This window comes from Triticum urartu, chromosome 7 (genome assembly GCF_003073215.2).
Source record: "Triticum urartu cultivar G1812 chromosome 7, Tu2.1, whole genome shotgun sequence".
NCBI lineage: Eukaryota > Viridiplantae > Streptophyta > Magnoliopsida > Poales > Poaceae > Triticum > Triticum urartu.
This window is the reverse complement of record NC_053028.1, coordinates 206,128,179-206,141,102: the sequence shown is the minus strand read 5'-3', so window position 1 is coordinate 206,141,102 and position 12,924 is coordinate 206,128,179. Positions and strand designations below refer to the sequence as shown.

Below are 12,924 nucleotides of genomic sequence, written 5' to 3'. Positions count from 1 at the left end.
GGCGGTGATATGGACATTGTAGGTAACTGAATGATCATTTTACCAAGAAAATTATGATAATGTAGGCTTATTACCGACAGTGAGCATTCTTCATGGTTCCTGCTCTAATCAGTAACTCGTACATATGTTCTTCACCACTTTATCCATGAAACTCCTACGCTTGTCGGTCGCTAGCGCATCTGTCAGGCGTTTCCTACGTTGACGATGAGGATGCCGCTGATGGCATCCACGAGGAGTGGTGCACAACCTGGGATAGGAGAATCCCAATCCTTGCCTTCCCATTTTTTTCTTTTGGCATGGCGTATGATGCCCGATGTAGGAGAAGCTGTTGGTGGTGGGCAAGAAATGATAGTTCAGAATAGTTATATCTATTTAAATTTATTTATGTGGGAAGTTGGATGATACAAAATAGTTATTCTGTGTTGTGACCTCCCTTAAAGAAAACTACATTAACTATTGGACCCCAAAAGCTGGCGAATGTTCACCGACTAGGGTGGCAGTTGTGAACCCCCTGGATGGAATTGTTTGTGTATTGGTGTGGCATTTTGCAAAACTTCTATGACAATTCTTTCTTTTAAGGATTTTTCAGGGGATTTTTTTCCTGAAAATGCCATCCATCGGATGGAGATCGTGCGGTTCAGGGGCACTTCACTGGCGAAATGTCCCTAACCGACGCTCGCCAGATAAGGTTTCCCTAACTATTTGGGGGCGAGGATTTTCATGTAAAGTTACTACAAGGAATCCAATATATTTTTCCTATGAGTGTTATCTTGATAATACCATCACCCATAAATTCTATATGAAATCTAATATGGTCTAGTTTACTCTTTTATCTTTTGGAAAATCCAATGCGCACATTTCTATCTTTGTTCTCATTGCTTCAACAATCAAGAGTCTAGCTAGTTAATGCTAGCCATCCAAAGTCATCACTACAAGACCTATTGTGATTTTCTTTTACATGCAGGAGATTCATAGTACATGACATTCTATTCTTGTATTTTGTTTCCAAGTTCCACGTTTCTAATTATGTGATTGAGAGAGATGAGACCATATATTCAGCAAGAGCAGGCGATCTAACTTACTGACTACCAACATTACAAATGTTCACATAAGAAACACATCCACATTGGAATCTTGCATTTTATAAGTGATACGTTCTTCCTGGTGACAATTTAATCAACCTTCAACGTCGATAAAATTATATGTTGCTTAAAATAAAATTGGATATGCATTGCATTTTTTATGGTATATCTTGTGTAATTGTTGTGGATGTTATTTTTTTTCTTTGTATACAATTATTTAATCTATTGTAATCTGATTTTGAAGTTGAGAACCCCATTCGGAAAAGATAATTTACGGTGATCTACTGTACACACCCTTCCCTAGTGTCACAATTTATTTTGAGATTATTGTGAAAAAGCTCATGCACATGCTACTTAAGAAAGCGACATGTTGTGATTTTGTAAAAGACAATTTTCACGAGATATTTGCCCATTTGCATGGTTTGAAGGATGCGCTGTGTTGACCTATCTATCACCTTGTCCCCTTGCCATGAGCACAAGCTCACGATCCCCGCAAAAAAAGCACCAGCTCACGACGAACAAGCCGTGACCTCTTTTTTATCAAAAAATATATCAGTATTTTATTATTATCAAAATTTGATTTATTTTGATTAGATGTGGTTCACATGTCGGCAGCCCCGCGCCGTTCTCCGTTGGGAAATGCCGAAAAGGGCAAGGAGGCGGATGCAAAGTACTCCTATACCGTTTCTTTTTTAAGAAAAAAAGGTGTGGCGGTTTTGCCCTCGCCTCAAGCGAGAAGATATTAAAAAACTCCCGTCATCCGCGCCACTCGATGAGATTCACACGTCCACACGCACACCCACGCTCACACTCCCAGGCGCGGGAGTGAAGACGAAGAGAGAGGGAAGACGACGCGGGCACTGACACCGACGCCCGCGCCCATTTCCCTGCTCCGCTTCCGTCCCATCCCTCCCTCCACCACCGCCACCACCGCCCACTCCTAGGCCCGCTTCCCGTTCCGCTTGCTCCGCCGTCGACTGCGGCCGTGAGTGGCCAACGCGCAGCTCGATCTCCGGCTCTTGCTCGAGCGCTGCATTCCGCTCGATCACACGCACGTACGTAGCTCTGTTGATTTTTGCTCCGTTCGTCTCGGCAGGAGCGGAGGAGGAGAAGCGAGCGATCCGTGGGAGGGACGAAGGGGGCGGCGTGCGGACAGTAGCGCGGGGATCAGGCCTGCGTTGCGAGTGGTTGAGATTCGTGCTATGGGCGGATTCTCTGCGGCTGCAGCGGCGGAGCGGTGCGCGGTCGGGATCCACGCGTCCCCGTCCTCGCCGGCGCCGCGCCCGCGGTCGCAGCGGCCGCTGCCCGCCCGCCGCGCCGCCGCCTCCGCCTCCCTCGCGGTCTCCCGCCGCAGCCTCCTCGTGCCCCGCGCCGTCGCCGCGCCCACCGACCGCGCCTCCCCGGAAGTACGTGCGCGCGCGCGGGCGCTCAACCATGCTCTGCCCGGTTTTGGTTTAGTGCCGGCCATCCGTTCGACGGTTTGCTCATCTCGCTTCCGCTGTCGTTGCTGCAGGTTGTCGGAAGGTTCAAGCTGGAGTCCAACTCCGAGCTCCAGGTGCTGATATATAACCGTATACGTCGGAGCACGTGCATATGGGGTGTAGCCTGGATCAGTTATTTGCTATACAAATTTGTTCGTTTCTGTCTATGTGTCGTAATGCATTCTGTGTGGCAGGTGACTCTGAACCCAGCGCCGCAGGGTGCGGTCGCCGAGATCAATCTCCAGGCGACCAACACCAGCGGCTCCCTGGTTCTGCATTGGGGCGCCCTCCGCCCGGACAGGAGGTGAATCTGCCCGCCTTCTTGTCTCGCATGCTGTGCATCCAGTTTTACTTGAAGACTTGCTAATTCAGCTGCTTGGGTTGCAGAGAATGGATCCTCCCGTCCCGAAGACCGGATGGAACGACAGTGTACAAGAACAAGGCCCTCAGGTCACCTTTTGTAAAGGTATTTCAGTCTTGCACAGATGCATTATGTCTTACAAGTTACAACAGAGTATTTTTGGTTTGTATTATTCTGTCCGTAACTGTGCAGTCAGGTGACAATTCCACGCTGAGAATTGAGATAGATGATCCCGCGGTTCAAGCCATCGAGTTCCTTGTGTTCGACGAGGCACGGAATAAATGGTGAGTTTTGCTGTCGGATTACCATGTAGCCCTGCTTGTTTGTTTGAATGCACACGATATCAGCAACGCAGCACCCTACTCTGGACAGGTTTAAAAACAATGGCCAGAATTTCCTAATCCAACTCCAGACAAGCCGTAATGAGGGGCAAGATGCACCTGGTGCTACTGCTTCTGCTGTTGTGGTGCCAGAGGATCTTGTGCAGATCCAATCTTACCTTCGTTGGGAAAGGAATGGAAAGAAGTCTTATACAGCTGACCAAGAGAAGGCAAGTTCAATGATTAATTTGCATCTTACCTTAAAAGGAACTTCACAAACTGATTTTTTTTTTGTCATCTTTCACTAGGTGGAGTATGAAGCAGCACGAGCAGAGTTAATAGAGGAATTAAACAGAGGTGTACCACTGGAGAAGCTGCGAGCTAGATTAACAAAAACGCCCGAGTCGAGTGGAAGTGATGCTCCTGCATCTCAAACTACCATAACCAGTGTCCCAGAGGAACTTGTACAAGTCCAGGCTTACCTAAGATGGGAGAAAGCTGGCAAGCCAAATTATTCCCCAGAGAAGCAACTGGTAACACATCGAACTATCCTCAACTCTCAGTTCAGCTGACCATTTTTGGTTAACACTTTACATAAGTTCTTATTTTGCATTTGCTAGGTTGAGTTTGAGGAAGCAAGGAAGGAACTGCAGGCTGAGTTGGATAATGGAGCCTCAGTTGATCAATTAAGGAAGAAAATTGTGAAAGGAAACCTTGAAAAGAAAGTTTCCAAGCAACTGGAGAAGAAGAAGTACTTCTCAGTAGAAAGGATTCAGCGCAGAAACAGAGATATCACGCAACTTCTTAATAAACATAAGCCTGTGGTTACAGAAAAGCAAGTAAAAGCTGCACCCAAACAACCAACTGTTTTGGATCTCTTCACAAAGTCCTTGCAGGAGGGGGATAACTGTGACGTCCTAAGCAGGAAGCTTTTCAAGATCGGTGATGAGGAGATACTGGTTAGCATGCCTGACCAATCTTTCATATTTCTAAGCTTTGGTTTGACCAAACTAATTGGACTTCTCTGTTCTGAAGGCAATTGCCACAAATGCTCTAGGTAAAACCAGAGTTCACTTGGCAACAAACCGTATGGAGCCACTTATTCTTCACTGGGCACTGGCAAAAAAGCCTGGAGAATGGGAGGTGCAACAGTAATAATAATAAATTGCATCTAAGCTGCAAGCTCAGATCTGAAAGAAACACATAGTCCGTAGTAACGAGGTCTTTTTTAATTGTGCAGGCACCTCCTTCTAGCATAGTGCCTTCTGGCTCAACAGTTCTCGACAAGGCATGTGAAACTTCATTCGGTGAGTCTGAATTGGATGGTTTGCAATACCAGGTACATATTATTTGAGGGTCCTATTTTTGTTTTTGTTCTCTTCCAGACTTCATATAAACACTCAGGACTTAATCATATCCAGGTTGTTGAGATAGAGCTTGATGACGGCAGATACAAGGGGATGCCCTTTGTTCTCCGGCGTGGTGAAACATGGATAAAGAACAACGACTCTGACTTCTATTTGGATTTCAACACCAAAGTTACCAAGAAATCAAAGGCAATTGTTCTTCTACTTCGCCTTTGCAACTCGTAACATTTCTTTGTTCAATTCTGGTACAACTCTTGGATTAATAATAACTCTTATATCTATTCTTAACTAAAGGATACGGGTGACGCCGGTAAAGGCACCGCAAAGGATTTCCTGGAAAGAATAGCAGATCTGGAGGAAGATGCCCAGCGATCTTTTATGCACAGGTTGGACACTCAAATATCTGTACTAAAGAATGACTTGTTCTTTCCTGAAAAATCCATGAAATCAAGCTATGTTCCTCGGCAGATTTAATATTGCGGCGGATCTAGTTGACCAAGCCAGAGATGCTGGACTATTGGGTATCGTTGGACTTTTTGTTTGGATTAGATTCATGTCTACCAGGCAACTAATATGGAACAAGAACTACAATGTGAAACCACGGTACATACTTCATACCTGATACCTCATACTTCTTTCCTCTTCATGATTTTCACTCAAGAAAACACGGAAACAGAACACAAGTTAGTAGACTGGGAACTATTGAATATTACATCGGACGAAACCACAGCTCAGTTGCATCTGCTATGGCACCTCATAATGATCTATAACCATGCAGTGAGATAAGCCAAGCACAAGACAGGTTTACAGATGACCTTGAGAATATGTACAAAAGTTACCCACAGTACAGAGAGATCTTAAGAATGTTATTGTCTGCTGTTGGTCGTGGAGGTGAAGGTGATGTTGGTCAGCGTATCCGTGATGAGATATTAGTAATCCAGGTAAAAGCTAATGCTCCTAAAAAACTATCCACTACCTTTTATTTGTTGCTTCATAAAACTTTTGGGTTGTCAATAAAATTTGCTTGTTGGTTTGTAGAGAAATAATGACTGCAAAGGTGGAATTATGGAAGAATGGCACCAGAAACTGCACAACAATACAAGCCCAGATGATGTAGTCATATGCCAGGTAATTGATGTTTGGAGTTCATCATAGCATATTAAAGATTTTGGCTTTGAGGATTTGATCGTTATGTCTCTGTGGGCAGGCGATAATTGATTATATCAAGAGCGATTTCGATATCAACGTTTACTGGGACACCTTGAACAAAAATGGCATAACCAAAGAACGACTGTTGAGCTATGATCGTGCAATTCATTCAGAACCAAAATTCAGGAGTGACCAGAAAGAGGGGTTACTCCGTGATTTGGGCAACTATATGAGAAGCCTGAAGGTATGTAAAATAGCGGTCGTGAAAAAAAGAAGGAAAGAGAACCTATGTAGCTTGTATATGTGAAATTTGGCTTTTGCAAATGCCTTACCATAGGAAAAGAATAAACCAACAGGGGAAGCAACCCCTCCAATGTATTCTTAAGTGGTAGGTAGTATTGGAACCCTGGTGCTTGGTGACACAACCTTGTCTGCTTACCATTCAGATACTCGGTGGTTCCCAAGGTCTTACGGTAGAAAAATCTTATAGAATTTCGGAAGGCACATATTCTTCTGTTGCTTAGAAATGATTTAGATCAATCCTCAATGGCATATGGGCGATGGTATATGCAGAACGTTGCCTTTCTCTGCTAATAGTATAATCTTTTAACTTTCACTTCAGCCAGGTCAACGAAGCCAAACATCAGTAGTGGTGCCACTTGCCAGACCTAAAATCCCATGGGGTCAATTTATTAGAACTCCTTACTATTTTACAGGGTTTTGTATACATTTAAAAAAATGGGAGGCATTTTCAGAAGTGTGGGTCAGTTTTCAGTTGATGACAGCTTACACATGAAATCACCTTTGCTGGGTCCATGGCAACTACTATGAGCTGTGACTATCCTTTTTAACTATTTATTTATTTTATTTTAGTTAGGATTACCTACCTCATATGATTGTGTTTTAATTGGAGAAGTCCTTCCCACGTTATCCTTTCATCCTTAGTTTGTACCTCGATCCCTTACGTCATGCTGCTCTGGCTATCCTCCCGGTTCTAGTCATCTCAAATAATCTAGCAATCATTACTTCTGTAGTCAGACAGAGTCAACACATCTCTTCCGATAATGGGCTATTTTCTGGAGCCAAAGAGATGATCAGAAGGATAGTCTTTCGTTGAGATTTGAGAGTGTGTTTCCACTTATCATGGCTCTCCATATTCAACCCTAGCTGCAGCCTCTCTGGCCGAATAGGAAGATAAGATCGTCAAATTGTCCTTCATTTGGATTGTTATGTAAGGACTGCCACGCACATTGATTCAATCCAGCTTGAATGCAATGTATTATCGCGTCTTCTTTCTCTGCTCACCCGTTATCCCTCAGCATGCCATCTCTGACCTAAAGGCTATCCTACCTCGTGGTGAGGAAGCCGGCTTGACGTGGGCAAACCATTTCTCATAGAAACTGGCTACGGCCACAAATCTTAGACAGTAGTACGCTTTCATTGTTGACCTAGACTGGTGACACACTTTCACTAGTCGGAGCCATGCCAAATTTCTATGACGACTATACCGAGCTTATTGATTATGTATGAACTGGGGCAAGTTAGAATTAAAGCCTGATCACTATCTATTACTCCCTCCGATCCAAAATAAGTGTCGCAGTTTTGAACTAAACCTTAGTTCAAAACTGCGACACTTATTTTGGATCGGAGGGAGTATCTATCTTTAGATCCTAGTTGTGCTATTATGGAAAATATATGATGTTGCCCTGCTGATCATGATAATTCCACGTTTCCTAGAGGAAGGTTTAACTTGTCAGCCGCATAGCCGATGGCAATTTTCAAAAATAAATATATCATTTTGAGTGGCATTCTTATCCCTGTTCAAGAATAATTAAGTAAAATATCACGCGCCATTTGTTTATCAGTGATCAAATGTTATTCTACTTCTATTTCTTTAGGCTGTGCACTCTGGTGCTGATCTTGAGTCTGCTATTGCGACATGTATGGGATACAAATCAGAGGTAATATTCTCATCAGTTATCACTCTGGTAAAACTAGATACCTGTGCTCGTATCTAATGGAATTAATTGGTTGGGTACAGGGTGAAGGTTTCATGGTTGGTGTTCAAATCAACCCGGTGAATGGTTTATCATCTGGTTTTCCTGTAAAATCCTTACCTTTTTTCTCAACATGTTTACATTTTTTATGTTGTAAATTTATTTTATGGCATTCATTGTGTGACTAGGATTTGCTTCAATTTGTGCTTGACCATGTTGAGGATAAATCAGCAGAGCCACTTCTTGAGGTGAGGATTATTTCTCTATCAAATTATTATGTTCCTTGGAACTAATTGATTTTTGCCTATTTCACCAATTCTGCTGGATTGCCATGTGAATCACGAGTTGCCAATGTTAATTGCTACCTTGCAGGGGTTATTGGAGGCTCGTGTTGAACTACGCCCTTTGCTCACTGGCTCATCTGAACGCTTGAAGGATCTTATCTTTTTGGACATTGCTCTTGATTCTACTTTCAGGACAGCAGTTGAAAGGTCGTATGAGGAGCTGAATGATGCAGCACCGGAGGTTGGTTACACGATTATCGCTTTAGTCATGTCACTATATGTGCTTGTTCGCTCACTATATCTTGTTGTTTCTCATTCAAACATGTTTTCCCCTTGTCCAGAAAATTATGTACTTCATCAGTCTTGTTCTTGAAAATCTTGCCTTGTCCACTGACGACAACGAAGACATCTTATATTGCTTAAAGGTAAATTGATCATCTGTTTCAAGTTTTCTAGAGACAAAATATTTTCGTCTGCATCTAATTTGATATGCATAACCATAATATAGTTATTTTTGTATGTCGGGTGGCTGCTCACAATTTTCCTTTTCTTGTTTTCTGTTTCAACTTATTAGTTATTCTTTGTCTTGCACCTATGGGTATCTCCATTGCTTGTAATGTGTTCTTTCTCTTTAGCAATGTCAAGTTTTTAACACCACCTAAAAGTATCAAGTTCAAGTTCAAGTTCAAGGATGGTGACTTTGTTCTACTGTGTTTCCTGAAGGGATGGAATCGAGCCATGGACATGGTTAAGCAAAAGGATGACCAATGGGCCCTCTACGCTAAAGCATTTCTTGACAGAACCAGACTTGCCCTTGCGATCAAGGGCGAACAATACTACAATATGATGCAGCCCTCGGCTGAATATCTTGGCTCATTACTCAACGTTGAGGAATGGGCAGTACGTATTTTATGAACTTCAGCTTTATTTATCTATGTTCATATTTTGGCCTCTAGGAACTAGTCATAAATATCATTTTGGCAGGTTGACATCTTCACAGAAGAAGTAATTCGTGGTGGATCAGCTACCACTTTATCTGCTCTTCTGAACCGATTTGACCCTGTTCTCAGAAATGTCGCACACCTTGGAAGGTAAAATTGTGAATTCCATGGTTGCTATTTTATTTTTTACACCACGATTCCTTGTGCATTACCTGTCATTTTGAAATGGTGTCACTTAGCAATTCAGTTTATACATCTTATTGTATTATATTCCTTTACTCTGTGCTTGACGTCCATCTCCTTTTAATAGTTGGCAGGTTATTAGCCCAGTTGAAGTAACAGGTTATATTGTAGTGGTTGATAAGTTGCTTTCTGTTCAAAACAAAACTTATGATAAACCAACAATCCTTGTGGCAAAGAGTGTCAAGGGAGAGGAAGAAATACCAGATGGTGTTGTTGGCGTGATAACACCTGATATGCCAGATGTTCTGTCTCATGTGTCAGTTCGAGCAAGGAATTGCAAGGTTTTTTTGTCTTCACAAATACATTTCTAGTTTTGATAAGATATGTTTCCTATGTTGATCTAAAGCAGCCTCACTTCTCTCTATCTAAGGTGTTGTTTGCGACATGCTTTGACCCGAACATCCTGTCTGAACTTCAAGGACATGAAGGGAAGGTGTTTTCCTTCAAAACTACTTCTGCAGATGTCACCTACAGGTAGCTCTTACTATTAGTTATGAATTGCATACATCTAATGAATAGTTTCTTCTGTCAGAGTAGCCCTTTATTTAACACATGTCACATCCATGGAGAATAACTTGGTACAGGGAGCTACTAATTTTTTTTTCGAAGGCCAACGCCAGTTATGTTAGCAATAGTCAGTAAGATTGATTAGTTTACAGGGCTGGGAAAACCTTCTGCTATATAAGTGACAAGTAGCTAAACACCAGTTGAACTATTGCCATACGATCATATTTCGCGCTTCTTATCATTCAGTTTTCAACAATCACCAGTAATATCACAGCCAACCTGGAATCCCTTGGCTTAGTATTTTCTAGTTTACTTGTCTTGATAATCCTCCTTCTATCCTTGATTATATGTCAACCAATTACATCTTGTGTCTACCACTTTGTAGGGAGGTATCGGACAGTGAACTTTCAATTTCTTCAGATGCACAAGGTGGTGAAGCAATACCATCTTTATCATTAGTCAAGAAAAAGTTCCTCGGAAAATATGCAATATCAGCGGAAGAGTTCTCTGATGAAATGGTAATAACAGAATGCACTACGAAATGTTACTTTCAGAATTAATCAGGAAACAAATTGTTGCTCTGTTGGATTCCTTCTCTTCTTGCCTGGCACTTTCGGGTACTCACGTTCTGTTGTCAGGTTGGAGCAAAGTCCCGCAACATAGCATACCTGAAAGGAAAAGTACCTTCATGGGTTGGTATCCCAACATCAGTTGCGATACCATTTGGGACCTTTGAGAAGATATTGTCTGATGAGACCAATAAGGTTGGTGGTTCTTGTTTGAAATTAAATAAGTGAATGGTAGCACCGTATCACTCGGTTTATACAGTGGTTAGAGAAATCTGTTTCATCTGCCTGTCCAACACAAAAAGTTGCTAGCATAATAATGATTTTTCAATTTATTATTCTCATTCATTGGTATGATGTTATCACAAAAGTACACTTGATATAAGTAATGATCTTCCAGGCAATGAGCCAACTGATTGTTCCGTCCTTTGATGGCAGGAAGTAGCACAAAACATACAGATGCTGAAGGGCAGACTTGCTCAAGAAGATTTTAGTGCTCTAGGAGAAATCCGGAAAACTGTTCTTAATCTAACTGCTCCAACTCAACTGGTAAGATATAACATTGCAACTAGCTAAATGCTTGTGCTTTGTCTATGGAATTTAATTTTGTTATATAGTATTATCAGTTGTTTAAACGCTTGCGCCACTTAGTCCATAAGTTTGTACAAAATAGAAAAAAAATCTCAGAATATACATCAATTGAATCCAACCATATGTATATCCCTCATAAAATGGATGACAAATGTGACGATTCTTAATAACGTAAGAGGTGAACGGGCCACCACCAACTCAGATCTTTAAGAGTATAAGAAACTTAAGAGGTGAACGGGCCGCCACGTACCCAGATCTTTAGAAGAATTAAGTTAAAGATTTAAAGCCGATAAAGTTTTTTTAAAGGACATTCCTGACGCAGTGGTGAAGTACTCCCCACTTGTGCCAAGAGGTCCTGGGTTTGACGCGGCCTCTCTGCATTGCACTGTGCAGGGGTAAGGCTCGTATAATCCTTACCCAGGCCCCACCCGGTGTGGGAGCTTCTAGCACTGGGTCTGTCCTCTAAAGTATTTTTTTTTGTCAGCGGTAGTAAGAAGTGAGAGAGTGGATACAGTCCCACCACCTGGGCTCAAGTCCTCACTCCTCACGACATAAATTTAGGTTCCTATTTATATTGTCGGGGTTTTCCCCACAGTTTTCTTAAACAAAAAATAAATATAAATTCTATTTGCATCCATTGCAATTTGAAACCTTGTTTATCTCACTTTTTCTCTACTTCCCTTTACAGGTTAAGGAGCTGAAGGAGAAGATGCTAAGCTCCGGAATGCCCTGGCCTGGAGATGAAAGTGACCACCGTTGGGAGCAAGCTTGGATGGCAATTAAAAAGGTCTGTTCTCCTGACACTCATACCAGTGAAGGATCCAGAATGCGCATCTCTGAGTTTTGATGTCATTAGAAACGCCATGGACTTACCTACATAAATTGGATCTTCTTGCATCATTTGTCCCCAAAGCTTAGATATATCTATTATAGAGATCAGAGCATTTGATTATGATAAATTAGTGGGTGAGTGAATTCGCTCTGAGTTGGGGATTTTGACATCTCACATAATTTCTATTTTAGGTTTGGGCATCAAAATGGAATGAAAGAGCATATTTTAGCACACGCAAGGTGAAACTCGATCATGAGTACCTTTCCATGGCTGTTCTTGTACAAGAAATTGTCAACGCAGACTATGCCTTTGTCATTCATACTACGAACCCGTCATCTGGAGATTCTTCTGAGATATATGCTGAAGTGGTGAAAGGACTTGGAGAGACACTTGTGGGAGCTTATCCTGGCCGTGCCATGAGCTTCGTGTGTAAGAAAGATGACCTTGACTCTCCCAAGGTGAGAATATCTTGAGTATATTAGTTTTTTCACATGTTAAATTCTTGCTGAGCTGAATGTAGCGCATTAATAGGTACTGGGTTACCCTAGCAAGCCAATTGGTCTCTTCATAAAGCGGTCAATCATCTTCCGTTCAGACTCTAATGGTGAGGATCTGGAAGGTTACGCTGGAGCAGGGCTGTATGATAGGTTAGTGTAAATCCTTCATGAGATGTGGTTTACCCAAATCCTTAAAAATTCATTTAGCATTGCAGCTGAGGAGTGTGCCTGTTTCAGTGTCCCTATGGATGTGGAAGATGAAGTTGTACTCGACTACACGACCGACCCTCTCATCACTGACTCTGGATTCCGGAGCTCAATCCTCTCAAGCATTGCACGGGCTGGCCACGCCATCGAGGAGCTCTATGGGTCACCGCAGGATGTTGAGGGAGTAGTGAAGGATGGGAAGATCTACGTGGTCCAGACAAGACCACAGATGTAATATGTATGTATAGGCAGCTCAAGCTGTAGAGTAGTAGGATATGTGGTCCTTGCTGGCATGTATAGTTCTACTCATAGATGCACAACACATCTACGTTGTTATTTATTTGCATATACGCTCAGAATAAGCTTTGATCACATACTGTATTTCCTAGAGTACCAGAACATGTATGCACGATCAGGAATATGACCTTATTAAAAACATCGGGGGAGAACGTTTTGAGCAATCTATATTTACACGTGCTGTTATAATGTAAATATCGGT

At 42.2% G+C, this 12,924-nt stretch overlaps 1 protein-coding gene across 1 annotated transcript; it reads left to right on the top strand.

The window, feature by feature from the left end:
• Window positions 1-1,851: 1,851 nt before the first annotated feature.
• Window positions 1,852-12,917, top strand: LOC125519636 (alpha-glucan water dikinase, chloroplastic-like). The gene is made up of 33 exons (XM_048684374.1): window positions 1,852-2,067; window positions 2,179-2,488; window positions 2,596-2,637; window positions 2,758-2,867; window positions 2,951-3,029; window positions 3,117-3,208; window positions 3,297-3,474; window positions 3,553-3,777; window positions 3,865-4,203; window positions 4,280-4,387; window positions 4,485-4,583; window positions 4,666-4,800; window positions 4,906-4,997; window positions 5,080-5,214; window positions 5,390-5,552; window positions 5,650-5,739; window positions 5,819-6,004; window positions 7,659-7,721; window positions 7,802-7,864; window positions 7,946-8,005; window positions 8,130-8,282; window positions 8,383-8,466; window positions 8,765-8,941; window positions 9,026-9,132; window positions 9,293-9,506; window positions 9,596-9,699; window positions 10,118-10,250; window positions 10,371-10,496; window positions 10,737-10,847; window positions 11,578-11,676; window positions 11,913-12,179; window positions 12,253-12,368; window positions 12,456-12,917. The coding sequence occupies exons 2-33, from the start codon at window positions 2,285-2,287 to the stop codon at window positions 12,658-12,660; spliced, it is 4,359 nt and encodes a 1,452-aa protein (XP_048540331.1). The 5' UTR covers window positions 1,852-2,067; window positions 2,179-2,284; the 3' UTR covers window positions 12,661-12,917.
• The last annotated feature ends 7 nt before the right edge of the window (window positions 12,918-12,924 follow it).